Raw genomic sequence first — 27,262 nt, forward strand, 5'->3', positions numbered from 1 at the left:
TACATACTATATAGTACGCGAAAAGCAGTAGGCGAGGCGAGTAGTATGTCCAAATACATAGTATTCGAAAAACAGTATGCGAAAAGTACCCGGATGACCTACTACTTCCGGTTAGATTTTGCAGTGTGCATAAGATGGACGCTTCGCTATCCCATGATGCCCCGGACGAGGAGTTATCCAACGAAGAAGAAGAGGCACGCGGCTGTTTTCGCGCTAAAATGACATGACGTGATGACGACGTATGTCACGTGATGTAACAACATGGCGTATGTAGTACGTCCGAATCTCATTCATACTACCAGGATTCATACTATACAGTACCTACTGTTTTAACGCCAAGTAAGTAGGTACTTCATCTAATTCAGTACCTACTATACAGTATGCGGTTTCGGACGCAGCCATAGTTTGCAAAAGGGAACCACACACGTGACAATCCGAACACTTATTTTGAATTAGCGCAACCGAGTCTCGACTGTGAACACAGGACTTCAGAATAAGCATGGCGGACGATATGCAGGAAGACATTTCAATGATACTGTTTGGAATGATTTTCACAGAAAAATTAAAGGGTTTGGGTGAAGTGGTGGAGACAGCGGGAACATGGTCTGTAGAAGTTCACTTTGCATTAACTTCACTTTGTGCTGCTCCATAACTGCTTCCGTCTCCCACCATCTCGCTTTCTGATTGGATATTGTTTCGTTTCACGTGATAATCTCAACAGCGTGCACGTTATTGTCCTCAGGGTTCCACCAACACATCAGGATTTCTGATCGTAAATATAAAACACGTTTAATATTTATGATTAGCGGGCGGCTCCGACGTTCTTCCGATCAGGTTCAGACATAGTGTAAGAAAAAATAATGAGGACGTTGAAGATCTCAATCAAAAGTTTAATAAATCGAAGCAGTAGCAAAGTACATGAAGCACTCAGGGTTCATCTGAGTTGGAGTGAACCCTGTACCCAAGTCAGTCTAAACACTTTATATAGTTTAAAATCTATTTCTCCACCACTAATGCTAATGCTGTACCCTTTGAGATGTAAAGCAAGAATATCAATGTAAATGACCACTCTGACTCTTTTATCGCATTTCCAAATGCTAATGCTGTACCCCTATAACATATGAATACTGATGTAAATGGCTCAGTTCCTTACAGTCACCAAAGGAGTACTTAATCAAATGGTCCAATTGATCTGCTCACCCAAGTGATTGGATGATGTGTAAACAGATGTCTTTAATTATCATAGACCCCCCCTTTGACATGAAGTCTCACTTTTGCTCCCATATTTTAGTTAAGAAAATATACCTTTAAGTTATATTATCAGTGTATTGCTTGGACTGAGATTACCTCTAAAATAATCAAGCCTCTTAAGGGGACGAGCTTGTTATATCATCTAAGCAGGCAGTTTTTAGAGGCAGTATGTAATTCTTACCATAGACATTATATACGTAGACACCTCATAGACTGAGCTGCCTATTGGAGCTGACGTATCGCCTGGCCACCATCTTGGATGGCTGTCCAGTGTGCTCTCTTGCATTCATTTCTAATGAGGAATAATCATAACTCCCCTAATTTTTACCGGATTTTCACACGGTTTGAGTTGTTATAAGCGGCAGAGATTTAGTTATGATACAGGATGCTGTCACACATTGAAAAATACTGCTTTCATCCTAAAATACTTTGTATTATGTTCTTTAAGTATGGCATATTGACAGAGGCAGACACTACTTAGGTATTTTACTTTCTACATAAAAGTAAATTTTCAAATATCTGTATTTTATCAGTGTTTTTCTTTGGAAAACTTATATTCCAAAGCATATTATCATAATTTTTACTCCACTACATTTCATAATTTCAAGTTTTTGGTTTATATTTAATATTTAAGTACATTAAACATCTACTTTTTTTTACTTTAAAAAAAGGGGGTTTCCCCTCTTGTTCTTCTATACTCTTTGCTACAGAGCTTTGACGACTCTGTCACAACAAAATCCTCCCGTTTTATAGCAACTTCCCATTGCCTCCTCATGCCTGTATCACTGGGAAACCTTCAAATGTGAAGAAAAAACAGCGAGAGATCATGAGAGAGAGTACCAGTTCCTGCTGAACATTGACATAATATTATAAATAATAACGTAAAATAACAAAAATGATTGTTCAATCTTACTTGTGAAATGTAATCCCATGTGATCTGGAATAAATACTGCGCCGGTTATTGCAACCGTAAGCTGCACAAAATACGGGCATAGTTGCTTTCTTTCCGTTAACTCCCATTGACTCTGATGCTAGCGTACACTGAGAAGACCCATCCAATATGGCACCGACGCTTGATGCGTTCCAGCACGTCATGAGGTGTCTACGTATATAATGTCTATGATTCTTACAATAGCTAGGATTGTCAGAAGGGGGGAAATCGACCCAAAATCACAGATTATCTTTTGGTGTGTACCCAGCATTAGACATCATTAGAAACTGAAGGGTATACTTTTATTTGTTTATATGTATGGTAGTTTTAGTTTGATGGGTTTCATTGGTTTTATTATAGATTATGCATTCATTATTTCCACAAATATAAATTCTGTCTTGTTATTGATTAGGTTGTTATTTTACGCACTTATTGTTTCCACAAATATATTACGTCTCACAAAAGCAGTGCAAGTAGGCCAAGAGAACCAATAAGCAGAGTTGAGAAAGAGTTCAGCTGCACTTTTGCTACACTGAACAAATTAGTTAATTGTGGCAGGCCGAGACCAATGAGAAGAATGTACGCCATCTCAGATAAGAAGTGTTTGATCTTAATGTATAAAAGATGGAGTGAGAGGTGAGGAGATCAGAAGGCTGGGGATGGTTTTTGAGTACATGCTGATGTATTTTTTGATCATCTGAACTTTGTTTTGGCTCGAGCAAAATAAAGTAATCTTTGTTTGGCACCTGGAACCTTTGCTTCTGAATTTTTTCTTATGAAGATTCAGGCTAAGAATTTTTGCCACCACACATGCTGCAAAAAATCTATCACAGGACAGAGGTGAGGGACTGCACATACTTCTCTTTCTAACTAGTAACAGATTCCCAGTTATGTCCAGTTATGTTTCACGATATATCAAATATTTTATGCAGTAAAACATTGAGTTGTGAAAAGTGTAGCAGGTGAATAGTTTATCACAATAAATATGTTAGATATTAGAAATCTTTGATATTTACACATTTTTGCATGCGTCATTTCTGACTCATCTGTGGAAATTTGATGTAGAAATACAAAACACTGTTTACAAAACTAAGAAAGAAAAAATAAATATAATGATTTGTGGAAGTAAAAACAAGATATAAAAACAATACCTAAAATAATAAAGGACAAAATATATTTATTTGAAAAATTTAGCAAAGAAACACTCTGGCGTGATTGAAATTGTATAGGAAATGAACACAGGTCATTTTAAAAACAAGTTGTGCATCAAAGTGTTAATTCATGTGTCACGTTTTTGAAAAGAAAGCGGTGGACGTTGTCTTTTGGAGGGAAGTTCAGTGATTGGTTTAAACTTTTTACAGCCTCTAACCAATCAGCGATTAGCAAGCATGCATAAATACTGTAAACAGAAGCGGGTTCATGTACATTCATTTGTTTCTTTCAATCAGACAGCAACGAATTCTTAAAACGAGAATGAGCGGCAGAGGCAAAACCGGTGGTAAAGCCAGAGCGAAGGCTAAGACTCGGTCATCCAGAGCCGGGCTTCAGTTTCCCGTCGGCCGTGTTCACAGACTTCTTCGCAAAGGTAACTACGGGGAGCGCGTAGGTGCTGGAGCTCCAGTTTATCTCGCCGCTGTGCTCGAGTATCTTACTGCTGAGATCCTGGAGTTGGCTGGAAACGCCGCTCGTGACAACAAGAAGACTCGTATCATTCCCCGCCATTTACAGCTGGCAGTGCGTAACGACGAGGAGTTGAACAAACTTTTGGGTGGCGTGACCATCGCTCAGGGCGGTGTGTTGCCCAACATCCAGGCTGTGTTGTTGCCAAAGAAGACTGAGAAGCCAGCTAAATCAAAGTAAACCGCGGTTTCTCCAGAACTACAAAAGGCTCTTTTAAGAGCCACCCACTTGAGCTATAAAAGGGTGAAATTGACATTTGAGTTCGCTTATGCACCACTTGGGACAACATAGTTGTCTGAATTTTGAAAGCAAAATCTAATAAGATCATAAGTTACATTTTACATTACATTTAAGTCATTGGTGTCACTTTAATGTCAGACTATTAACATAGTTGTGGTATGACGGCATAAATCTGTGAAAAATGTAACACAGAACATATAAAAATGTATTTAGATACATTTGTACATGTCTATAGTTATATGGGGTTGCATGTGTAATTGTTACTTTGACTTTCACTACGTGTACTTCAATATACCCTGTTGTGAATCGGTTGTAAGAGGATGTATTAGGTGACGTCTTTTACACGTGCATTAGTCCATCATGACCCTCTATGAAGTCATTGTGAAATATGCAAATGCTGTGCTTACACCTTGGTTAATACTGCAATGATTAATTTAAGTGCTAAAAGTAGTTTTTAAGAGGTTGTGAATAACGTCCACTGATGTCTTTTACACGTCTAGACTAGACTAGTAGGAAAAAACAGAATTATCTTTATGAAATATACGATTTGTATACAAAATAAATATATGAACTTTATCTTGTTTAAATAAATTATAATCACAAAGTGCGCAGTGTGATTGCAAAGCCACAATACATCTTAGTCATTATTTCAATCTGTTTATTATTGAATGCATGCATATAAATGTAAAGCAGATATATCCTGTCACCATTTAGGTCTTGGATGTAATTTCAAAAACTGCGCTGCCAAGATTGTATGAACAAAATATAGTGATAAATCTCGGGATATTACAAAATCGCGTGATATGATAGATTATCTTGCGAGATAGTTGTCACGTCACCTGTTATCCTGGAAGGTCCTCGATTGACATGCAACCATGAGGAGAGGGTGAATTTACGAAGGAGTTTTGTCTATATATTATATAAAATCTACTGTTGGGTAAGTACATTTTGTATCATTTGATTAACGTGTTTAAGTTGTACTTGACACGAGGGAACCGATCTAAACGTTGCCAGAATTGTCCACACAAATGGGTAAAATTAGCTAACTTAGTAGGCTAACAGTTACTCTGAACTTATACATGGTATACCATAAAGTATGTTTAATGATACAGTCAAAGTTATTACTTTAACTTATTTATGTAGCCTTTTGAGAGTTTCTTTCAGAAAGCAAATTATCTGAAAAAGAAAAGTTATTTGGCATGATGGAATTGTAATGATTTGATTGCTTTAACATTGCAGTTGTAAAATGTAAAATACTGTTCTGTATTAAAAGCTCAGTATAAGTGTTTGATTAACTTCCTTTGCTTTTGTTTTGTACAAATGATAAGCAGAACCTAATCCAAATAAAAATAAACAAGTTGTTAAAAAGACTGCTTCCTACTCAGATCCTCCTCCAAAATATAACCATTCAAAACCCAAACCAGGTAAATGCCTCTGTTTGAAAATAAACTTAGACAAATAGGAGTTGGTATTTGTGGGGTTAATATCATTAATTACAATTTCTTTTTATTTACAGTTGAAGGTGGTCAACACAAACCAAATAAAGATGTTGCAGATTCTTCAAACAATAAAAAATAAGGCATGGCAAACTGTAGATATGAATTGTGTAGATATGGCTTAAACTGTCTACACATTTTTTAATGTTCTAATTTGTCATATGTCCTTGTTTGTGCTAAAGATCAAGTTTTGTGTCCAACACACTTGGATGAGACGTGCCCGACCCCTGACTTTGTCTACCCTACATTAAGTTGTACGTTTTTGACTGCTTTGCTAATACTACGAAAAATAATCATGCTTTCAAAAACGACTTTTATAAATTTTGATATGAAACTCAAAAATGTATATAAATTGTTTTGGTGTATTTTGTTTACACAGGTGATGATGGCACACATCATGACAGTAAACATCGGTATCAAGATGGTGTGATTGATCTATACCCTAGAATAAGCTGTGACACTATGAGACATACGTGCTACTGATACTTTTTGTTATTTTTTGGTGCATTCCCACACTATACAAACACATTGCTTGGCTCCAAAGTGCATACACTTTTGCCTTTATAATGTCATTCTCATTTAGAGGTAAAAGTTTATTCCACGAGTCAGGGTTTTGCCTGAATGGCAACATAATATCCCAAAACTTTGATATAAAAAGTTATTTATTTTAATATTTTACACTACTATGTATTTTTTTAAATACGTTGTGCATGTGTATGTTTATTGTAGTTAATGCAAATACATGTAAGGTGTAATTTGTTTCGCAGTGTCACATAATGAACAGTCATCTTCCAGACAACCGAAAGAGGCGTAGTATTGTTTTCTTGTTTCTTGTGTATTGTCATACACCTAAAGAAGTGTAGATCTACACTGAAATATATTTTAATGTTCTTTATTTAGTACTGTGGTTCTATTTTTACCTTAAAACATAGCGTTCTCTTCTAATGTGTTTGTGCCGGCACATGATAATACAATGATTAACGTCAAGGTATGCCTATGATATAACAAATAAAATCGTCTGGTGAATGCTGTCATACTGGTAATTTTGTCTAATGCATTTATATGTGTTTACTTTTAGTATTTATAGAACAGTAAGGTTTATTTTTATAATAAATATTCTATGCATTAAAACGGCTTGAATCTCTGCTTTTATGTGATCGCAGGATTTCGAGCGGGAAACAACGCTTGTTTGAAAAATGGACACGCACAGTCATTGGCCAGCTGTATACTCTGACGTCACGCATTAGCCAATCATATGCCACTACACTGTCGCCGCCCTCTGAGCTCATGATCGACTTGTCTTTAAAACCAGCATTTAGAGAAAGCTGTGTATTTCTGCGTCGAAAGGCAAAGAGTTTTCCTTGTAATCATGGCAAGAACAAAGCAGACCGCTCGTAAATCCACCGGAGGCAAAGCGCCCAGGAAGCAGCTCGCTACTAAAGCTGCCCGTAAGAGCGCCCCAGCTACCGGCGGTGTGAAGAAGCCCCATCGTTACAGGCCCGGTACCGTAGCGCTGAGAGAAATCCGCCGCTATCAGAAGTCTACTGAGCTGCTGATCCGCAAGCTGCCATTCCAGCGTCTTGTTCGTGAGATTGCTCAGGACTTCAAGACAGATCTGCGCTTCCAGAGCTCCGCCGTCGGCGCCCTGCAGGAGGCGAGCGAAGCTTATCTTGTTGGACTGTTCGAGGACACAAACTTGTGCGCCATCCACGCCAAGCGCGTCACCATCATGCCGAAAGACATTCAGTTGGCCCGCCGCATCCGCGGAGAGCGCACTTAAAACAGTGCTTTACCATAAACTTTAAAGGCTCTTTTAAGAGCCACCACAATTCCACTGAACGAGAAATTTCTCCGTTTGATCACATACACGTTGCTGTTTCTAATTATAGTCTCTTTAATAAAACTAATTTCTCTCAAAGTGAAGAGGTACTGAACGATTTCTACCCTACACATAATCCTCATTTATTTGTGAAAGTAGTCAATGGAAAAGAAAATTGTCTACTTTTCTCAGATTTCCCCCCCCCAAGATCTATTTTCTCAGAAAGGTAGTTCCTAGTTTTGATTAGTGATCATCTCAAGACAAATAAGTTTATACCAAAAGCACAAAAAAAATAATTTCATTATAAATGTTTTAAATTATAGGCTATACTTATAATTTTAATAACATCTACATTATCAGGTTTATTTAAAAATGCATCTGACTCATTTCATTTACTAAAAGCTGTGCTTCCTGAATGATTATGTAATTGCTATATTTCAAACGTTTAAAAGTTGTCTGATCAGAACAGTTAATAATCCAAAAACAGTTGACAACGTAGGTAGGGCTGGGCTTTTACTGTCACACGTCACAAGGCGCCGCCTTCATTTCTGGGTGTTTCCACTAGGTTCTGTAAGCAACTGTAAAGTCATGTCTCATCGCCCACTTTTTTCACTCTCTGTTTCGTAAACTGAAATCATGTCAGGAAGAGGAAAAGGCGGTAAAGGTCTCGGCAAAGGAGGCGCCAAGCGTCATCGCAAGGTTTTGCGTGATAACATCCAGGGAATCACCAAACCCGCCATCCGTCGTCTCGCTCGTCGTGGTGGAGTCAAGCGTATCTCCGGTCTGATTTACGAGGAGACTCGCGGTGTGCTGAAGGTGTTTCTGGAGAACGTTATTCGTGACGCCGTCACCTACACTGAGCACGCAAAGAGAAAGACCGTCACCGCCATGGATGTTGTCTATGCTCTGAAACGACAGGGTCGCACTCTGTACGGTTTCGGAGGTTAAACGTCAAAACTCCACACAAACCCAAACGGCTCTTTTAAGAGCCACCCACATTGTCACTTAAAGAGACAAAATTTGTGCAGTGTTTCTATAAATGGTCTTTTTTTATCAGGTTATTTGATTATAACTATGCCTGTTAACTTATTTGGTGGTCTGGTAATGCTTCGCTTTCCTGTTTGTTTCTGAAAAGGTGACTTATGTAAAGTGCCTACACGTTCTTTCACTATTCACGTACTCGCCAAATATATCTCCACTAAGTGTACTGCAAGCATAAAAAACACAATCTAAACCACACAATTGTTCTCAAAAGCTGTTCTTAAGGGATAGTTCACCCAAAAATTTAAAATTCTGTCAATTACTTTCATGTTACAAACCTGTATACGTTTCTTTGTTCTGATGAACGCAAATAAAGATATTTACTATGGAAGTGAATGGGGTCCACGAATGGTTTTGTTACAAACATTTCTCAAAATATCTTCATTTGTGTTCATCAGAAAAAAAATGATGCGGGTTCGTAACAACATGAGAGTGAGTAAATGATTTTTGGATAAACTATCCTTTTAGTAACGTTAGTACTGCTTTAAGCACTTGCATAACTAGAGATCTTGCATGTATTCGTTGAATGAACAATTTACTGCAAAAGAAATGGAAGTGTGCATTCATTTATTACATTTGTCCATCCTATTGCCAAAGAAACTATTCAATTCCAAAGAAATTATATTTTAAAAATGAGCGGGAAAGCACAACCGCGCTACAATGGGTGTATTAAACTCAAACATTAGGCTATGGGTGGGGCTACCGTTTTAGCGACGTTGATTGGCTCTCTTACGTGTCTGCTGCTCCAATAAAATCCATTCGTGTTGTTTGTCCAATGAAGACACCCAATCAGCACCGTGAGCCTGTAGTCTTTGAGAATTAGCATGAACAGTGAATAAATACTTCTTCACCAGAACAGATTGGTACACACTTTGTTGTTCTGTCGTGAGTCATCATGCCTGAGCCAGCGAAGTCCGCACCTAAGAAGGGGTCCAAGAAGGCCGTTACTAAAACCGCCGTGAAGGGCGGTAAGAAGCGCAAGAGGTCCAGGAAGGAGAGCTATGCTATCTACGTCTACAAGGTCCTGAAGCAGGTTCATCCTGACACCGGGATTTCCTCTAAGGCCATGGGGATCATGAACTCTTTCGTCAATGATATTTTCGAGCGTATCGCCGGTGAGTCCTCTCGTCTCGCTCACTACAACAAGCGCTCCACCATCACATCGAGAGAGATCCAGACCGCCGTGCGTCTGCTGCTGCCCGGTGAACTCGCCAAACACGCCGTGTCTGAGGGAACAAAGGCCGTCACCAAGTACACCAGCTCCAAATAAAGCTTCCAGCTTTTCAACACCCACAGGCTCTTTTAAGAGCCACCCACTTTATCAGTGAAATGAGCATCCAATTTGATTTAATCCATTAAAAGCAAGATTTTACTGTGTTTATTCAGAATTGAACAATGGGTTGCTGTGTGACTTACAGAGATCGTGAGACTCTCGTTGGGTAACGTTTCCATAGTGTGCTAATAATATAAAGGATCTTTAATCAAATTTTGGTAATGTATGTAAAAAGGTAGACCTCATTGTTACAGGACTGACCAAAATAAGTTCAGAAGAATATCGGAAAATTGTGATTGCATTAAAAATATAAAGCGTTATTTTTTTGAGACGTGACTTAATGCTTTTCACTGTTAATGTTAGTTCACACTGCATTAACTAATGTTAACAAGAATTGAATAATGTTTTAGTAAATGTTTCAATTAATCTTTACAAAGATAAAAAATGCTTTATAGGTGCAGTTCATTATTAGTTCATGTTAACTAATGTAGTGAACTAATGTTAGCTAATGAACCTTATTGTAAAGTGTTTACCTCAAAAAAATGAAAATTCTGTCATTTACCATCATGTTTCAAACCTGTATCTTTCTATGTTCAGCAGAATTAAAATATATTTGGAAGAATGTTTGTAACAAAGCAGATCTCACAACCCATTAACCACCATTGTAGGAAAAAATTATTTTGATAGATAATGGGAGTTGAGATCTGCTTCGTTGCTCAGCTTAAATTATCTCAAATGCTATAAAATGGCAACAAAAACCCAAAGCACATAGAAGAAAACAAGCAATACTTTTAAAACAGATGGAAGAATAGTCAGGAAGGCAAAGATTCAGCCATTCATCACCTCTAGAAAGATCAAAGATGATCTAAAATGGTCTGTAAGTATTGTGGTTGAACATGATTTCACCAAGTAAGATGTGATCTTGGATCAACACCATTGTTGGTCCTGGATCAACATTTTCAGTAACCAATCAGACTGCAGGTTTAAGATTAGTGTGCATGTTAGATTTAGGTTTAGGATTGGGATAGGGGCTTTTAAGAAATACTCCTCAAACTATTATTTCACACTAATTTGAGGGTATAAAAATGGTTAGGGTTTGATGGTTAAGGGTAGGTTGAGGTATCTTTGATTAAAACGTTGATCCAGGATCAATGTTGCCTATTTATTGTATACAAGGGAACATGGATCAGTTTGAATACATCAGAATACTTAAAGAGGAAATGCCCCTAAAATGGCAAGAGGGCAAAATCTTGGTTCCAGACAAAAATTTTGGATGTTATGGAGTGACCAGCTCAATCCCCTGATCTCTACCCCATTGAAAACTTGTGGGGTGACATTTTTCTGACGCAAAACCTAAAAATGTACAGGAACTGTGGATCCTGAGTTGAAATACCTGTTTCGGGGTGCCAGAAGTTGGTTGACTTGATTTGACACAGATGTACAGCAGTTATCAACAACAACAATGGTTAATATGAGTAATTCAATAGCTTAAAGTGAAATTAAATCTTAAGAAAATGCTTCAGTTTTTAGTGTCTACAGATAAAAATGTTGACACTGATATTTTTTGAACAGCTTAATATTCATTATCTTTGCTTCCCTTTAAAAGAACAAGACAGACTTGTAAACTGTCTTAATGCTTTGCTTTGTAATTGAATGTGTAATGTTTTCAATACATTTGAAATATGGAAATAAACTCTGTTTTTAAATTTTTTGCACTTTATTCACATTTATTCGTACACTGCTACTGTATCATTTTGAACATAACTGTACATGAAATCATTAAACGCATGACATATGCCACATCAAATTATGCAAATGAAAATAAATACTGAATATTAACATATCACAACATTACATGCAGATACATTTAATACATTTAGATACAGTATACATTTTAGCACAAACACATAGACGGCACAGAATACAAATTGATAGGATGTTAATAATACATTACTAACTGTAAAAATAAGTCAATAGGATTGTGATAATGTTTGTAGAAGCTAGCCAAAAAGGTCCATATAATATTGTTTGCTGGATCATTTTGCATACTCCATCCAATGTTTTGTGGCAGTGATGTTGAGCATTTAGTCAGATAAGAGATGGTCTGTTATTGTCATGTTGATCTTGAGACACAGCTTGTGATTACCACAGATTCTCATCACCTGGCTGTGCTCACCATTAGGTGGACTGTACAAGGTTGAGCATCAGGCCAAACAAGATTTGGATCTGTTGGAGATGTGAGAAAGGATAAGTCATGGAGACAAAACAAGTTATTAGCCTGGAGTTTGCTTACATACTGTATGTAAAACATGATTTGACAGAAGTTTTAATATGATTCTGCTCAAGCTACCTGTTTTGTCACTAAATAGGTGAATGCTTGGTGAAATATTTAATTGTAAATTGAATTCACATAAACCTTTGTTATCACGCCAATGGCCGACCTGCAGCTATCCTTATAACTTTTTAGAGCTTCACTCATGATCCACCTACAAAGAAGCAATTCTGCTTTTACAAGTCATGTGCCACAAGAACACACACAATCTCCAAAATGTTTAAACAGTAAATAACTATTATTATTTTAATGTCAGCATTGAAAGAAACATGTATATATATAAACATATATATATATATATATATATATATATATATATATATATAACACATGTTGTACGACGTTCTTTTGATAATTAGTTTCACGAGTTCGCATTAACATGTAATCAATAGGGAATGATATAAAGCATATTTGGCGTGCTGTCCGAGGAGAGGGCTACGAGCTCGGAATTTTAGCCCGAACCCAGAGTACTCCCCTCTCTTTAACTGTGATAAATGAATCTAGATGAGAGTGAGGTGATGGGGTGGAGGAGGGATGCTGCAAAAAATCTGTCACGGGACAGAGGTGAGGGTTTGCCATTTATAGGCACCTCTTTGCACTGATTGGTTGGATCACATGACCATGCGCACGTAGGAGTTTTCCTTACTCAAACATGTTCTGAGGGCAGAAAGAATGTGATTGGTTCACAAAAACGACCAATCAAAATGCTCGTTACTGGTTTAAGCCCTCAGCGGAGCCTCCAAGGCAGCTTCTGCAGTGAAGCAGTTCGAGCTCACCGTTGGTCAGATGAGTAGCGCAGATATGGTAAGATAGGAATGAGACTGTTTTTGAATTCAGCTCGAAACGTTTCGAGTGTTTGAGTGACGCGTTTTCGCGTGTCCGTGGCGCGACTTTCTTTTTCGTGCCTGTTTCGCGTGTTGGTTGCTCAATTGTTTTTCCTATTTTCTTGCCATTGTCGCTTGGGATTGGGGTTAGAACAACTTTCTGTTACATAAAATGACATCCTCACTCTAACCCCAACTCCAAGCAAGAACAATTTAATTTTCTGACAAATAAATGTATAAACAATGTCATTTTAACCCAAACCCAACTTTATCCTCACGCGAGAATAGTTTAAAAATGTGACAAAAACCACAAATCTAACCCCAATCCCAATCGACAATGGTTTGAAAAAAGGAAAAAAAATTGAGTAACCAATCCGTGAAACTGGCACAAAAAAGAAAGTCGTGCCACGGACACGTGAAAACGCGTCACTTAAATGCTCGAAACGTTTCGAGCTGAATTCAAAAACAGTCTCATTCCTATCTTACCATATCTGCGCTACTCATCTGACCAACGGTGAGCTCGAACTGCTTCACTGCAGAAGCTGCCTTGGAGGCTCCGCTGAGGGCTTAAACCAGTAACGAGCATTTTGATTGGTCGTTTTTGTGAACCAATCACATTCTTTCTGCCCTCAGAACATGTTTGAGTAAGGAAAACTCCTATCTACTGACCATGCTCCTCCCGAACTTAGTTAAATAAACTTCATTTAATAAACTAAATGTACAATATACATTTTATATACTTTTTAACACTTTAACAAATCATTATCTTAAGTCTTAAAGCAGAGTCCCAATATATCATTTAAAACATTATGAAGCTTGCCTGTTATAAAAGAAATAAAGTATAAGAACACACAAAACTTTAATTTTCAAAATGTTTTTTAACAGTAAATGATGATTATTTTACTCTTTTACCTGTTTGTGTTGTTAGTCTGCAGGCAGTTCAGCAGGACTGATGATTCAGGGCTTTCACAGGTGAAACTACCCTGCTGAAAAAAACAATAAAAACTAAATTCTAATGGTTTACATTAAAATACCAATAGGAACCATTAGTTTTTTTCATTAAAACCAATACACTGAAGTGTGTTTTGGGCCATATTCCATTAGAACCAATAAAAGTCCCAATAAAACCAATAGTATTTCTGTGATGGTGTCTATTGTTTTTTTTAGCAGGGTAATCAGGAGGCAGCTTAAAAATTACTGACTAAATTTAAAATTTAAGCAAAAAGGGTTCTTCAGTAAGCTATGGTTCTATATAGTACCTTTGCCATCGTTTAAGAACCTTTGAAGAACCATTTTTCCTGAGAGTGTATGAATCTGTAAATCTGAGAATAATGTGGGTTTATTTCAGTAATGAACTAAGGTACAGTAATCATTCACACACACACACGCACAGTAAAGTTGCCTAATCACAGACCAGTACGTTGCAACAAAGTTGACCAAGCCACGGAAAATACCGGATTATCTGAACATCATGTCTACGCAAAGCCAGCTCAAATGTGCCACAAAATTTCACGCAGTATATCACACAGACTTTCAAACAGCAAACAGGGAAAACAATAAAATGCATTTGACTTACATAGCATCCAGCTAACATTAGCCAACTCTGTTTGCCATAAGTGCCAGAAAAGCAAACAGTGTAAGTTCCTCCACGATCACTTCTTGTTTCTGGTTCAAGCTCCTTAATCCCATTTATTCTTAAACCAAATGTCTTGTAAAAATTTTATTTTGTAAGCATAAAATCATATTTTCGTTCATCTCAATTCACTTTTTTACTGATCAGTACTGGAGCTAGCAGTTACATGGCAATCTGCAACGCGGTTATGAGACTCTAAGAGCAATCCAATCACATGAGGTCAAAGACATAAAAAATTATTGATTCGCTCACAACAGGGTTCCCCAAATCTTACTCTGGAGGTCCGGAGCACTGCAGAGTTTAGCTCCAACCAGTGTTCCAATTTTCTCAAAGCTTATGGGGGGTCCCCTAGCTAAACCAAACCCTAAAAAATTTGTACCCCTCAAATTAGTCAAACAAATTAGCGTCGCACACCTGAAGTCAACAGATAGGTGCGTAGGATAAGACGACAAAAAGTCTCAAAATATACAAAGAACAATTCCCGCACACTATCTGCTTGCTGAATTTTTTTTTTAATGAAAGTTGCGTTGCAACATTTCGATCAACTGATCTTCATCAGGCAACTACAATTGTTCCAAACATCATCAAATTTAAAATGTCCAATCACAATGTAGAAACATCAAGTCACATGATAGGTGCATCATTCAGAATAGTCACATGATTAAATCTTAATTCAATAAACTCATGATATCATTTAACATATGCAACCCGATACAACACTCATATGTAAGTCTAATCAACAATTCAAAGCATCACATTAAACAATGCTTCATCATTTAACCCTAAAGGTGATAAAGTTGCCACCTCTAGGTGGCATATTCACCTTTTCAATTCCACAAAAGCGTAGAGAGGAAATATCATGATTAAGTGCATTAAAATGGGTAGCTACCGGGTAATTCATATCCTTTCTTCTGATTGAACTTTTGAGTTCACTAATTCTTAGCTTAAGTTGACGTGTTGTTTTGCCCACAAATCCCAAACCACAAGGACAGCGTATCAAAATCATCACGTGTGTAGAGACACAAGTGATTACTGACTTAATGTCAAACTTTTTTCTGGTTCTAGGATGACAAAAAAAGGAAGTTTTAGAGGTGTTGTTACATTGTGCACAATTTCCACAGCGATAATTTCCACAGCGATAATTTCCATTAGGTACAGACAGGAAAGAAAGGATATGAATTATCCGGTAGCTACCCATTTTAATGCACTTAATCATGATATTTCCTCTCTACGCTTTTGTGGAATTGAAAAGGTGAATATGCCACCTAGAGGTGGCAACTTTATCACCTTTAGGGTAAGGTGACCAGATTTTTAAAATGAAAATCGGGGACATTTCCTAGTTAAATGGTGAAAAATCATTAAAATCTCATTTTTTGTTATCTATGAATTAAAAAATGGGGACAAAATGTTTTTTTTTAAGTTTTCTTTTTTTATTGTTGTGGGTTCACTGCAAAAAATGACTTTCTTCTTACTTAAAATACTATTGTCTTATTTTCAGTACAAATATCTAAAAAATCTTTAAACCAGATGCATTTTCTTGATAAGCAAAATCCCCTAAGAAAAATCTAGCTTTAAGACAAAAAATAAATTTAATTTGTGCTTAACATGCAAAACATATTTTTCTTGAATTAAGTAGTGGTAGGTTTTTTTGCTTGTTTTAAGCACAAAATTGATATTTTGGTCTAAAAATTAGACTTATATTCTTAGGTCATTTTGCCCATCAAAACAATGCATCTTGACCTAAGCCATTTTTGTATTTGTACTGAAAACAAGAGAAAAATACTAATAAGAAAGTTATTTTTGCAGTCTTTCTAATTCAATTAATTGAACAATTTCTGTAGCCTAAAAATTAATTTTCTCCCGTTTTTTTTTTTTACACAAGAGACATTCCTCATCAAAAATGACTTCTAAGGTACCACTTCAGCTGATTTCATAACATTGTAAATGTGAAGAACAGAAGGAATAATGCAAAATGTAAACATATTTAGCCTACACAAAACAAATGCTCTATAACATACTGTGATCAGTTCACTTCATTGGTTTATTATTTTAATTTAACATGAGTAGTTAGTAAGCCCCCATAACTTTAACTGTTTTCATATCTTATGATAACTTGATTGATGATAATGATGCTTTCTCATGTGTCTCGTTGTAAATTCTTCATCGTTAAATCAGTGACGTGCGCAAGTAATAAGTAGGTCGCGGCCCCCTCTGCTTGTAAAAATAATCATTACATGATTGCTCTGGTCTGGTACTACAAACGCTATGTTTACTGGGTTTTCAGTGTATTTGCTGGTTGTTTTGGACATGCTGTAAAACGGGGACATTTCCGGGGACAGCTTCAGTCGGGGACAGAACACCAAAAAACGGGACTGTCCCCGGAAAACTGGGACGTCTGGTCACCTTACTTTAGGGTTAAATGATGAAGCACTGTTTGATGTGATGCTTTGAATTGTTGATTAGACTTACATATGAGTGTTGTATCGGGTTGCATATGTTAAATGATATCATGAGTTTATTGAATTGTTTTGTTTCATTTTAAGTCACCATTATGGTGATTAGTGTGTGTTTTATTTGGACTCTTGCCTTTTTTGCTTGCTATTTTTTCCCTGGTTGTGTTAACTTTGTGTGTATAAAGCACATTTGTTATAGTAATGTAAAGTTAGTGCAATTTTGTAGTGGTTGGTTCATAATAGTGAAGATCACCTTCTAATTAGTTGATTTACTTATCAAGTTTTTTTGTCTGTCAGTAATGTATATGAGATCCAGCAATCTTACAGCAGTTTGTTATTGAGGATATTTAAAACTATGGACAAAAATTAACCGCTTTATATTTGGGACGCTCAAACATCAAATATTAGAGTATGAATCTCAACCATGGTGACAATTAAATGGAAAACTTCATGCTGCAATGCATGCTTGGTATCAACAAATTATAAATCTCATCCAGGACTCCCAGAATGCACTGCAGCATGGATAAATAATTATTGTTTTTTACAATTTTCTTTGTCACCATGGTTGAGAATCATACTCTGATTCCTAATGTTTGTGCAGCCCAAATATACAGCGGCTAATTTTTGTCCAAAGTTTCTAAAACTCCTTAATGACAAACTGTTGTGATAGTGCTGGATCTCATATACATTATTAAAAGAAAAACTTTTGATCAGTAAAACAATTATTTACTTGATGATCTTTACCATTACATACTAACCATCACAGAATTGCACTAACTTTACATAACTGTAACAAATGTGTTTCATAAACACAAAGTTAACACAACCCGGGAAAAATGTCAAGAGTCACAATACTGGTGACATAAATAATGTTTCTTTTAAATAATACAATGCAATGTTTCTCTATCATTTACATAACAAGACAACAAGTCAATATAAAAAAACAGTTGTTTTAAACATTGAGCGAACATTAAAATCATGACATTGTAACATTCCTCTAACGTTCAGACAATCCAGAAACATTCTTAGAGCATCAAGAAAACTGGACACTTTATGTTGGCAAAACATTTTTGAGAAACGATGGGAACTTTCAGGGAACATTCTTATAACTTTTTTTTGTTAGCTGTGTTGTGGGAACATGTGATCCTAATATGATCATAGCCAAAAGATATTGAATCATGGGTTTTCTAAATATGCTAAATATTCTGACCTGTCTGAGATTAAAACGTTCACCCAAAAATGAAAAAGGTAATTAATTACTCACCCTTATGTCGTTTTACACCTGTAAGACCTTCATTCATCCTCAGAACAAAAATTCAGATATTTTTGATTAACCCTCTGGGGTCTAAGGGGTTTTTAGGGCCCTGGGGAAGTTTTGACATGCACTGACATTTGTGCTTTTTTCAGTTGCTTAAAAACATATTTATGGCAGAATTCTCATAACACTGTGTTCATCACAAACTGGGCTACAATATCATATAATCAACATGTATGTACATGTTTATATTTTTGAGAGAAAAATGTTTATGCGTGGTTTTTGAAAAAGCAAAATTTTTAAGTCCCTTGATATAAGTCCACAAAACAAGTTCTAAACATGTTTTAACAAGACTTTTCAAAACAGGATCTAGTAGTCTAGAGTTTTTTCTCCAAAATAATGTGAAAGTCATTCGGCCTACTCATTCACATAAAGCAAGATATTGATTTACAATTTCTAAGACACTTTTGCTTGGGAAAGGCTGTATGCGTAGACTCTTATTTGCAGTCGACCCCAGAGTGTTAAATCCGATGGTTCAGTGAGGCCTGCATTGACAACAATGACATTTCCTCTCTCAAGATTGATTAATGTACTAAAAACATATTAAAATCAGTTTATGTGAGTTCAGTGGTTCAATATTAATAATTTAAAGCGACAAGAATATTTTCGGTTGTGCCTAAAAAACAAAGTAACAACTTATAGTAATGGCTGATTTCAAAACACTGTTTAAGGAAGTATCGGAGCTTTTATGAATCAGTGTGTTGAATCAGGTGTTCGAAGCACCAAAGTCATGTGATTTCAGCAGTGTGGCGGCTTGACACACGATCTGAATCATGATTCGACACGCTGATTCATAACCGCTCCGATGCTTTCTGAAACACTGTTTGAAATTAGCCATCACTATATAAGTGGGTTTTTTTTTCTTTTGTTTTTTGCACACAAAAAAATATTCTCATCACTTTATAATATTAATATTCAACCACTACACTTGAACTGTTTTAAATATCTTTTTAGTACATTAATTGACAGAGGAAATGTCATTGCTGGCTATGCAGGCCTCACTGAGCCATCAGATTTCACCAAAAATATCTTAATTTGTGTTCTGAAGATTAACAAAGGTCGTACAAGTGTGGAACAACATGAGGGAAAGTAATAAATGACATTATTTTCATTTTTGGATGAACTTACCCTTTAAAATAATATGTCATGAAGGGTAATTTTATATTTTTTTCTAAGGGCCGTTGGGACAGCGACAACAGAGGAGTGAGGAGCTGCAGTAATGTTGTCTTGTTTGTGAAAACCTTTATTTTAGATTTTTCTGATATGCATAAAAACAAGTTTTTCCAAATAAAGTTTTACAAGAGCGAATTAAAGCGTTAGTCCATCAAAAAATGTAAAACAGCAGTATACACATATAGTAACACAACACACACAAATTGTATTTAGTTGAGGTAAAATGTGTAATTCAATGAGTTACTTATCAAATGGAAATTGCTTTGCATTGATAAAGTAATCCAAATAAAGTGATCCAAATCACATTTATAATGGGTCACTTATAACAGTAAGCAATTACATTTTCAAAGTAACCCTCCTAACACTGAATGTATGTGAGATTCTTTCTGTTGTGTGACTCTGGAATTTCTGTGAATTGCCATGAATTTAATTCCACTTCTTGTCATTCCACTTCAAATTCAACTAGGGCGGAGTCAATTAAATTCAAATTCAAATTCATGAATTGAACGGAGGCCAATTCTGAATTGTGCACAAGCCTGGTGTAAATGATCTAACCTATTAACATCAGTGCCTAAAGATTAGTTCAGCAAATGCAAGGTTCACATATTGCATTGTGTGAGACCGAACCTAGCAGTTATGTGTCCAAAACTGACTAATGTAGCATCTATTTACATATACTGTATATGGTCCGAGCAGTGCGATTAGGCAGGGACTAAGGTAAGGAATCACATAAGGAAATCACTGTGACAGGTAAAACTTTTATATATACTATTATGATGCTCAATGATGAGTTTTAACTTAAAAAATTATTGACTACAGGGTGACTTTAAAACACAACACTGTCCCAGTATACAGCAAAACTCTACGTATAGATTTCCTTAAACCAGAAGTGCTTTAAACCACACTTATTTACAAAATATTTTGAATTATAATGACACTACTTTTTACTATTTGTTATATTTATTGTTTTATAGTTATCAGTGAAGGGGAATGTTTTAATGCACATGTTTGTGGTTTGCAAACTTGTGGCCTTTTCATTAATATTGATTTCACTGTTCTGTCACTGTGAATATAATAGCAAAGGTGTATTTTAAAAAGAAATTCAAACATTAATTAAAATAAAAATGTTCTCTGGGGTTGCGCATTGCATGACAAACACAAATACAGGAAGCATGGATGGCGCGTGTGCTTCGAGAAGTTCAGAATAACAGCAATATATAAGACTTTACATATCCTTTAACAATGTTCACCTAATTTAAGTTATTTTCGAAGTGTGTGTTAAAAAAAGTGAAGACACTTTTAGTCTTTCACCAGCTGCACAACAGAAAAAACACATGAAAATCATACGCTGATTTGTCCTGTGGCTGACGCTGGTCGTGGATTTGATCTAAGGATACTAAAATAAACTTTAAATGGTCGTGTATTTTAGTTTCAATGTTTAGCTCTGGACCTCTGCTTTGTGTCTACATTGATTTTATCGTCCTAATGTGTTTTATGACTGCGGTTTTGCTGAAAATGTTAGAGGAGAAAACACACACGTCTGCTCGTGGAGGAGCACAGGCACTGAGCTGGAGAGGTTGAGTCTATACGGTTCTCATATGCTGTGTAAACGTGCCGCGTGCTCTGATTCTCCTCATTACTGATCTCGTGCTGAGTTTGTGAGAATACAGAACCGCTTAGAGAAAATGGCTGAAACCGCTCCAGCTGCTCCCGCCCCGCCGGCCAAAGCACCCAAGAAGAAATCCGTTGCGAAAGCCAAGAAAACTGGACCAAGTGTGGGTGACCTCATCGTCAAAGCTGTTTCGGCTTCCAAGGAGAGGAGCGGCGCCTCTCTCGCCGCCCTGAAGAAAACGCTCGCCGCCGGTGGTTACGACGTGGAGAAGAAAAACACCCGCGTCAAAATCGCCATCAAGAACCTCGTGACTAAAGGCACCCTGGTCCAGACCAAAGGGACCGGCGCTTCCGGGTCTTTTAAACTGAACAAACAACAAGCAGAAACCAAGAAGAAACCAGCGAAGAAAGCCGCTCCTAAAGCAAAGAAGCCCGCAGCCAAGAAACCCGCCGCTGCCAAGAAGCCCAAGACTGCAGCGACAAAGAAGACCGCCGCTAAGAAATCACCCAAGAAAGCAGCGAAGAAACCAGCCGCCACCGCCGCTAAAAAGGCAACAAAGAGCCCCAAGAAAGCAAAGAAGCCAGCGGCTCCTAAGAAAGCAGCGAAGAGCCCCAAGAAAGCGAAGGCTGCTAAACCCAAGACGACAAAGCCCAAAGCAGCTAAGCCTAAAAAGGCAGCGCCCAAAAAGAAGTAAATCCACTTTACAGAGTTTATTTCACTAAAAAGGCTCTTTTAAGAGCCAACCATCGGTTCACTAAAGAGCAGTGTTTCAGGTTTATCTGTAATTATGCTTTAATTTGACATTGTGAGAGTCACTTTAGACCCAAAGCGCAAAATATATTTTATTATTAATGGCACAGTATTGTTTGCTCAAAGAATATTCATTAATAGAAGAAAATAACACACACAAAAAAATTAAGATGAAATGAAAGGTGCTGGGTGATAAATATAGTAAAATTGACTTTGAAATATGAACATTTGAAGTATATAAATTTACATTTCAACCAGAGGCAGTTTGAATAAAAGCAGTGTACAGATCAGAGCTGCAGTTTGTGAATGTGTGTGATTGATAAATGAATTTAACATCAGCTGTGTGTTTGTCTTCTCCCAGTAAAATCTGCATCTGATCTGCTTCTGTAGGGCTGTGAAACTGTAGGGATTTTGTCTATTATTTGTCATATATTAATATTTCTTGTAATACAAATCTCATCTGTAAAACAGGGCAAGGCAGAAGAAAGGGGTGGGCGTTGTTTTGGAGGGAAGTTCAGTGATTGGTTTAAACTTTCTACAGACTCTAACCAATCGGCGAGTGGCAAGCATGCATAAATCTTGAGAACGACAGCACGTTGAGTTACATTCATCTGTATCTTTCTACGAAAAACAGCAAATCCTTCAGACGAAAATGAGCGGTAGAGGCAAAACCGGTGGCAAAGCCAGAGCGAAGGCTAAGACTCGTTCATCCAGAGCCGGGCTTCAGTTTCCCGTCGGCCGTGTTCACAGACTTCTTCGCAAGGGTAACTATGCAGAGCGCGTTGGTGCTGGAGCTCCAGTTTATCTCGCCGCTGTGCTCGAGTATCTTACTGCTGAGATCCTGGAGTTGGCCGGAAACGCCGCTCGTGACAACAAGAAGACTCGCATCATTCCCCGCCATTTACAGCTGGCAGTACGTAACGACGAGGAGTTGAACAAACTCTTGGGTCGCGTCACCATCGCGCAGGGCGGTGTGTTGCCCAACATCCAGGCTGTGCTATTGCCAAAGAAGACCGAAAAGCCCGCTAAAGCAAAGTAAACTATCCAGTTCTCCAAAACTAAACAAAAGGCTCTTTTAAGAGCCACCCACTTCAGCTATAAAAGAGTGAATCTTGATTTGTTTGTGTAGTAGACATTGTTGACATTACAGTGAAACCACTTATGATATTTAATGTCTATTATGTTAAAAATGGCGTGTAGTACTGCTAAAAGACGCGTTGGACTAAAACTAAAAGCGTTGTCTTCGGAACAGTAAGGCTCCGAATTGCCCACAACATTATTGTCTCTAAGCTTCACATACATTGATGGAACATGACGTAAAACAAAGTATTTACGTCAAATAATACCTATATTATAACTATTCTACTATCATCCGGTGATAGCCTCTTTGGGCTGTCGTACTTGTGATGTCTTTATTCTAATTATTTTTGTATAAAACTGTTTCCTTTCAATTAATCTTTACAACAAGTCAATATTTTACCATTATAATACATTTGTAATATATAATACATTTCATGCTATATACAAATTTGAGAACCGCTTTCAAACGGGAGTATTTCAAGCGGGAAACACCGCCTGTTTGAAAGGTTTAATTGCACCGCCATTGGCCAGCTGTATACTCTGACGTCAGGCATTAGCCAATCATATGTCAGTATACCGTCCCCACCCTCTGAGCTCAAGATCGACTTGCTTTTAAAGACAGCCTGCAGAAAAACGCTGTGTATTTCTGCGTCGAAAAGCAAAGAGTTTCCCTTTAATTATGGCAAGAACTAAGCAAACCGCTCGTAAATCCACCGGAGGCAAAGCGCCCAGGAAGCAGCTCGCTACTAAAGCTGCCCGTAAGAGCGCCCCAGCCACCGGCGGTGTGAAGAAGCCTCATCGTTACAGGCCCGGTACCGTAGCGCTGAGAGAAATTCGCCGGTATCAGAAGTCTACTGAGCTGCTGATCCGTAAGTTGCCTTTCCAGCGTCTGGTGAGAGAAATCGCCCAGGACTTCAAGACTGATCTGCGCTTCCAGAGCTCCGCCGTCATGGCCCTGCAGGAGTCCAGCGAAGCTTATTTGGTCGGCTTGTTTGAGGATACCAACCTGTGCGCCATCCACGCCAAGAGGGTCACAATCATGCCCAAAGACATCCAGCTGGCTCGCCGCATTCGTGGTGAACGCGCTTAAACTTAAATCACCATCCAACCCAAAGGCTCTTTTAAGAGCCACCATAATTCCACTGAATGAGAATTTTCCCAGTGTGTTTTTATGAACGCATAAAGTTTCTTGTTTTATTTTAAGGCCTTGTTCAAATCGTTAATACATTTTTCTATCAAAACGCGTAGTGAAGGGATGAACAATTTCAGGCTGTCTTGTTAAGACGGGCTTGGAACGTGACAATGGTCATTTTGCTGAACATCTAGGGGCGGTTTTCCGGACAGGGATTATCTTAAAACGGGACTAGACCTTAGTTTAATTAGGAAATATAACTAGTTTTAACAAACATGCCTTACTAAAACATTACTTTTGTTGGTTTTAAGGTATCTCAGTGCTAGTTGTTTTCAGTTTGGACAGCTCTTAAATTTATTTTTTGTCTAGCACTAGTGTTTAATAGTATAATCCCTGTCCGTGAAACCGCATCTATAAGTGCCCATTTAATTTTACAAAGAACATTTATTTACAGGAATAACACCTGCACTTAAATCACCGTTTATTAAATGAATGCTTCTTTATTTCACTCAGTTAAGCACACGTTTTACTTTCAGCAAATACAGCTGTGTGTGCTTTATGCAGTTTACAATATCAACGTTTTTAAAAAGATGAATATGTGAACAGATAATACATCGGAGGGCGCTCGCGGCTTCTAACTGTGACGCGTCACAAGCGCCGCCTTCATTTCTTGTGTGTTTCCACTAGGTCCTGTAGACAAATGTAAAGTGCTGTTTCACTGTCGCGATTCTTTTACTGTTTATCAGACTGAAGTCATGTCAGGAAGAGGTAAAGGCGGTAAAGGACTCGGCAAAGGAGGCGCTAAGCGTCATCGCAAGGTTTTGCGTGATAACATCCAGGGAATCACCAAACCCGCCATCCGTCGTCTCGCTCGTCGTGGTGGTGTCAAGCGTATCTCCGGTCTGATCTATGAGGAGACTCGCGGTGTGCTGAAGGTGTTTTTGGAGAACGTTATTCGTGACGCCGTCACCTATACTGAGCACGCAAAGAGAAAGACCGTCACCGCCATGGATGTCGTCTATGCTCTGAAGCGACAGGGTCGCACTCTGTACGGTTTCGGAGGTTAAACGCTTGAAGTTCTACACAAACCCAAACGGCTCTTTTAAGAGCCACCCACTTTATCAAATTAAGAGACGAAATTTTTGCAGCATTTAAGTTTTGTGTGTTTGTAAATGGTGTTTTACTCTGAGAATTGTTTGAACTCGATACATACAGCTATGTTCTCGTAGCGCTTTGCTTTCATGTTTGTTTCTTCTAGAGTTTTCACATACTCTCCAAATAGAAAGTTATAGTCTGTGGGCTGTAAACAAATAATCGTATAATAGAAATATTAAAAAACATTTAAATCGATACAAACATTAAAACTTAATTTTATGCCAGTTTATCATGTGTATCTAGTTTGGTTTAGTTTTAATTGTTAATGTTGTTTTTATTCGGAAGATTAATTGAACGATGGGTTGCTGTGTGAAATCTATTTAAACAACAAAATTATTCTCAAAAACTCTTAGTAATGTTAATATATACTGCTTCTACGTGCTTGCATAAGTAGATATCTTCCTTGTATTCGTTTAATAAAGTTTTTTCTGCAAAATAAATAACTAAAGTGTGCCTTAAATTTGCGCATTCAATTACCAAAGGAACTATGTTTCAGAGAAATTGTATTTTAAAAAGAGCGGGAAGCAAAACCGCAATAAAATGCATGGGTGTATAAAATTCAAACATCAGGCTATGGGTGGGGCTACCGCCTTAGCCGGTTTGATTGGCTCTCTCACGTCTTAGCCATACCAATGAAATCCATTCATGGTGTTTGTTCAATGAAGACACCCAATCAGCACCGTGAGCCTGTAGCCTTTGAAAATTAGCATAGACAGAGAATAAATACTTCTTCACCAGTGCAGATCTTTACACATTTAATTGTTCCGTCTCGAGCCATCATGCCTGAGCCAGCGAAGTCCGCGCCTAAGAAGGGGTCAAAGAAGGCCGTTGCTAAAACCGCAGGAAAGGGCGGTAAGAAGCGTAAGAGGTCCAGGAAGGAGAGCTATGCTATCTACGTCTACAAGGTCCTGAAGCAGGTTCATCCTGACACCGGGATTTCCTCTAAGGCCATGGGGATCATGAACTCTTTCGTCAATGATATTTTCGAGCGTATCGCCGGTGAGTCCTCCCGTCTCGCTCACTACAACAAGCGCTCCACCATCACATCGAGAGAGATCCAGACCGCCGTGCGTCTGCTGCTGCCCGGTGAACTCGCCAAACACGCCGTGTCTGAGGGAACAAAAGCCGTCACCAAGTACACCAGCTCCAAATAAAGCTTCCAGCTTTTCAACACCCAAAGGCTCTTTTAAGAGCCACCCACTTTATCAGATAAATGAGCATCCATTTTTGTTTAAAGAATTATAGCAAGTTTTCTTGCTGTTATTTTGAATGTTTCATTATTAAGGCTGTAGTTTCTGCTTATCTCAAACATGGAGGTAAATGTCTCTTTTGAGTTTATATCACTTTTGAGTGTATATATATATAATCAAAAGTAATGACAGTAGGTCTTTTTTACTGTGTTTCAGTTAGATTAGCACAACATTGTCACATGTATTTGAACTGTCATCACTGTTTTGCAAGTATGAGTCCGTTAGTGATCTTAAAACAAATAGGAGAAGGATAAAAACTGTGAAGTGGTTCTCATGATGATACTGGCGGAAGATCACATGGCTGGAAAAGTCTCTCTGCCCACCCGAAAGAACTGTTGTAAAATTTATATTAAATGAATTAGAAAACATGAATATAAACTGATATTTTCTGATGTCTGGAGTTTATGAAGATATAAACAGATGCTACAATATAGTGCTAATAAATACATTCTCAGAGAAATCAAGTTTTATTTTGTGACTGAAAATATATCATCCGTAATGCTGGAATTGCTCACAAGCTATGTATGTATCTCTTATCAGTTTGACATAGATGTCAGTTAGGCAACATTACAGTTTTTCTGAATTCCTAAAACACATGTTTTAAAACCATCACTTATTTTCTCAAAACACAAACCCAAATTGTCAAACTGAATACACACTGTTCTAGCAAAATTGAGCAACTCCTTTAAAACCATTTCACCTGTACTCAAAATAAAACTAAGCTTTCAAATCATACATAAGTCTATAATATAAAACACTACACAGACACTACAAACACTACATCCATTAGACACTACCTTAAACAATGTAAAGCACAACACC

The 27,262-nt window shown here is 37.5% G+C and overlaps 7 protein-coding genes across 7 annotated transcripts; all 7 read left to right on the plus strand.

Annotated features, from left to right (window-relative positions):
* The first annotated feature begins 3,618 nt into the window (after positions 1-3,618).
* LOC129433174 (uncharacterized) lies at positions 3,619-22,910 on the plus strand. Its single transcript, XM_055191678.2, has 4 exons — positions 3,619-4,038; positions 6,946-7,344; positions 22,295-22,313; positions 22,416-22,910. The coding sequence occupies exons 1-4, from the start codon at positions 3,656-3,658 to the stop codon at positions 22,860-22,862; spliced, it is 1,248 nt and encodes a 415-aa protein (XP_055047653.2). The 5' UTR covers positions 3,619-3,655; the 3' UTR covers positions 22,863-22,910.
* Positions 7,913-8,867, plus strand: LOC129433185 (histone H4). The gene has a single exon (XM_055191689.2). The coding sequence runs from the start codon at positions 8,054-8,056 to the stop codon at positions 8,363-8,365; it is 312 nt and encodes a 103-aa protein (XP_055047664.1). The 5' UTR covers positions 7,913-8,053; the 3' UTR covers positions 8,366-8,867.
* LOC129433182 (histone H2B-like) lies at positions 9,310-9,775 on the plus strand. Its single transcript, XM_055191686.2, has one exon. The coding sequence runs from the start codon at positions 9,354-9,356 to the stop codon at positions 9,726-9,728; it is 375 nt and encodes a 124-aa protein (XP_055047661.1). The 5' UTR covers positions 9,310-9,353; the 3' UTR covers positions 9,729-9,775.
* LOC129433166 (histone H1-like) lies at positions 21,107-21,815 on the plus strand. The gene has a single exon (XM_055191671.2). It carries the CDS (start codon positions 21,147-21,149, stop codon positions 21,765-21,767), a length of 621 nt encoding a protein of 206 aa, XP_055047646.2. The 5' UTR covers positions 21,107-21,146; the 3' UTR covers positions 21,768-21,815.
* A 652-nt stretch (positions 22,911-23,562) lies between the features above and the next one.
* On the plus strand, positions 23,563-24,243 carry LOC141364127 (histone H3-like). The gene has a single exon (XM_073868224.1). The coding sequence runs from the start codon at positions 23,583-23,585 to the stop codon at positions 23,991-23,993; it is 411 nt and encodes a 136-aa protein (XP_073724325.1). The 5' UTR covers positions 23,563-23,582; the 3' UTR covers positions 23,994-24,243.
* A 514-nt stretch (positions 24,244-24,757) lies between these two features.
* On the plus strand, positions 24,758-25,618 carry LOC129433568 (histone H4). Its single transcript, XM_073868225.1, has one exon. It carries the CDS (start codon positions 24,791-24,793, stop codon positions 25,100-25,102), a length of 312 nt encoding a protein of 103 aa, XP_073724326.1. The 5' UTR covers positions 24,758-24,790; the 3' UTR covers positions 25,103-25,618.
* A 332-nt stretch (positions 25,619-25,950) lies between these two features.
* Positions 25,951-26,390, plus strand: LOC129433180 (histone H2B-like). Its single transcript, XM_055191684.2, has one exon. It carries the CDS (start codon positions 25,970-25,972, stop codon positions 26,342-26,344), a length of 375 nt encoding a protein of 124 aa, XP_055047659.1. The 5' UTR covers positions 25,951-25,969; the 3' UTR covers positions 26,345-26,390.
* Positions 26,391-27,262: the final 872 nt, after the last annotated feature.

Source organism: Misgurnus anguillicaudatus, chromosome 6 (genome assembly GCF_027580225.2).
Source record: "Misgurnus anguillicaudatus chromosome 6, ASM2758022v2, whole genome shotgun sequence".
NCBI classification, from domain to species: Eukaryota; Metazoa; Chordata; class Actinopteri; order Cypriniformes; family Cobitidae; genus Misgurnus; species Misgurnus anguillicaudatus.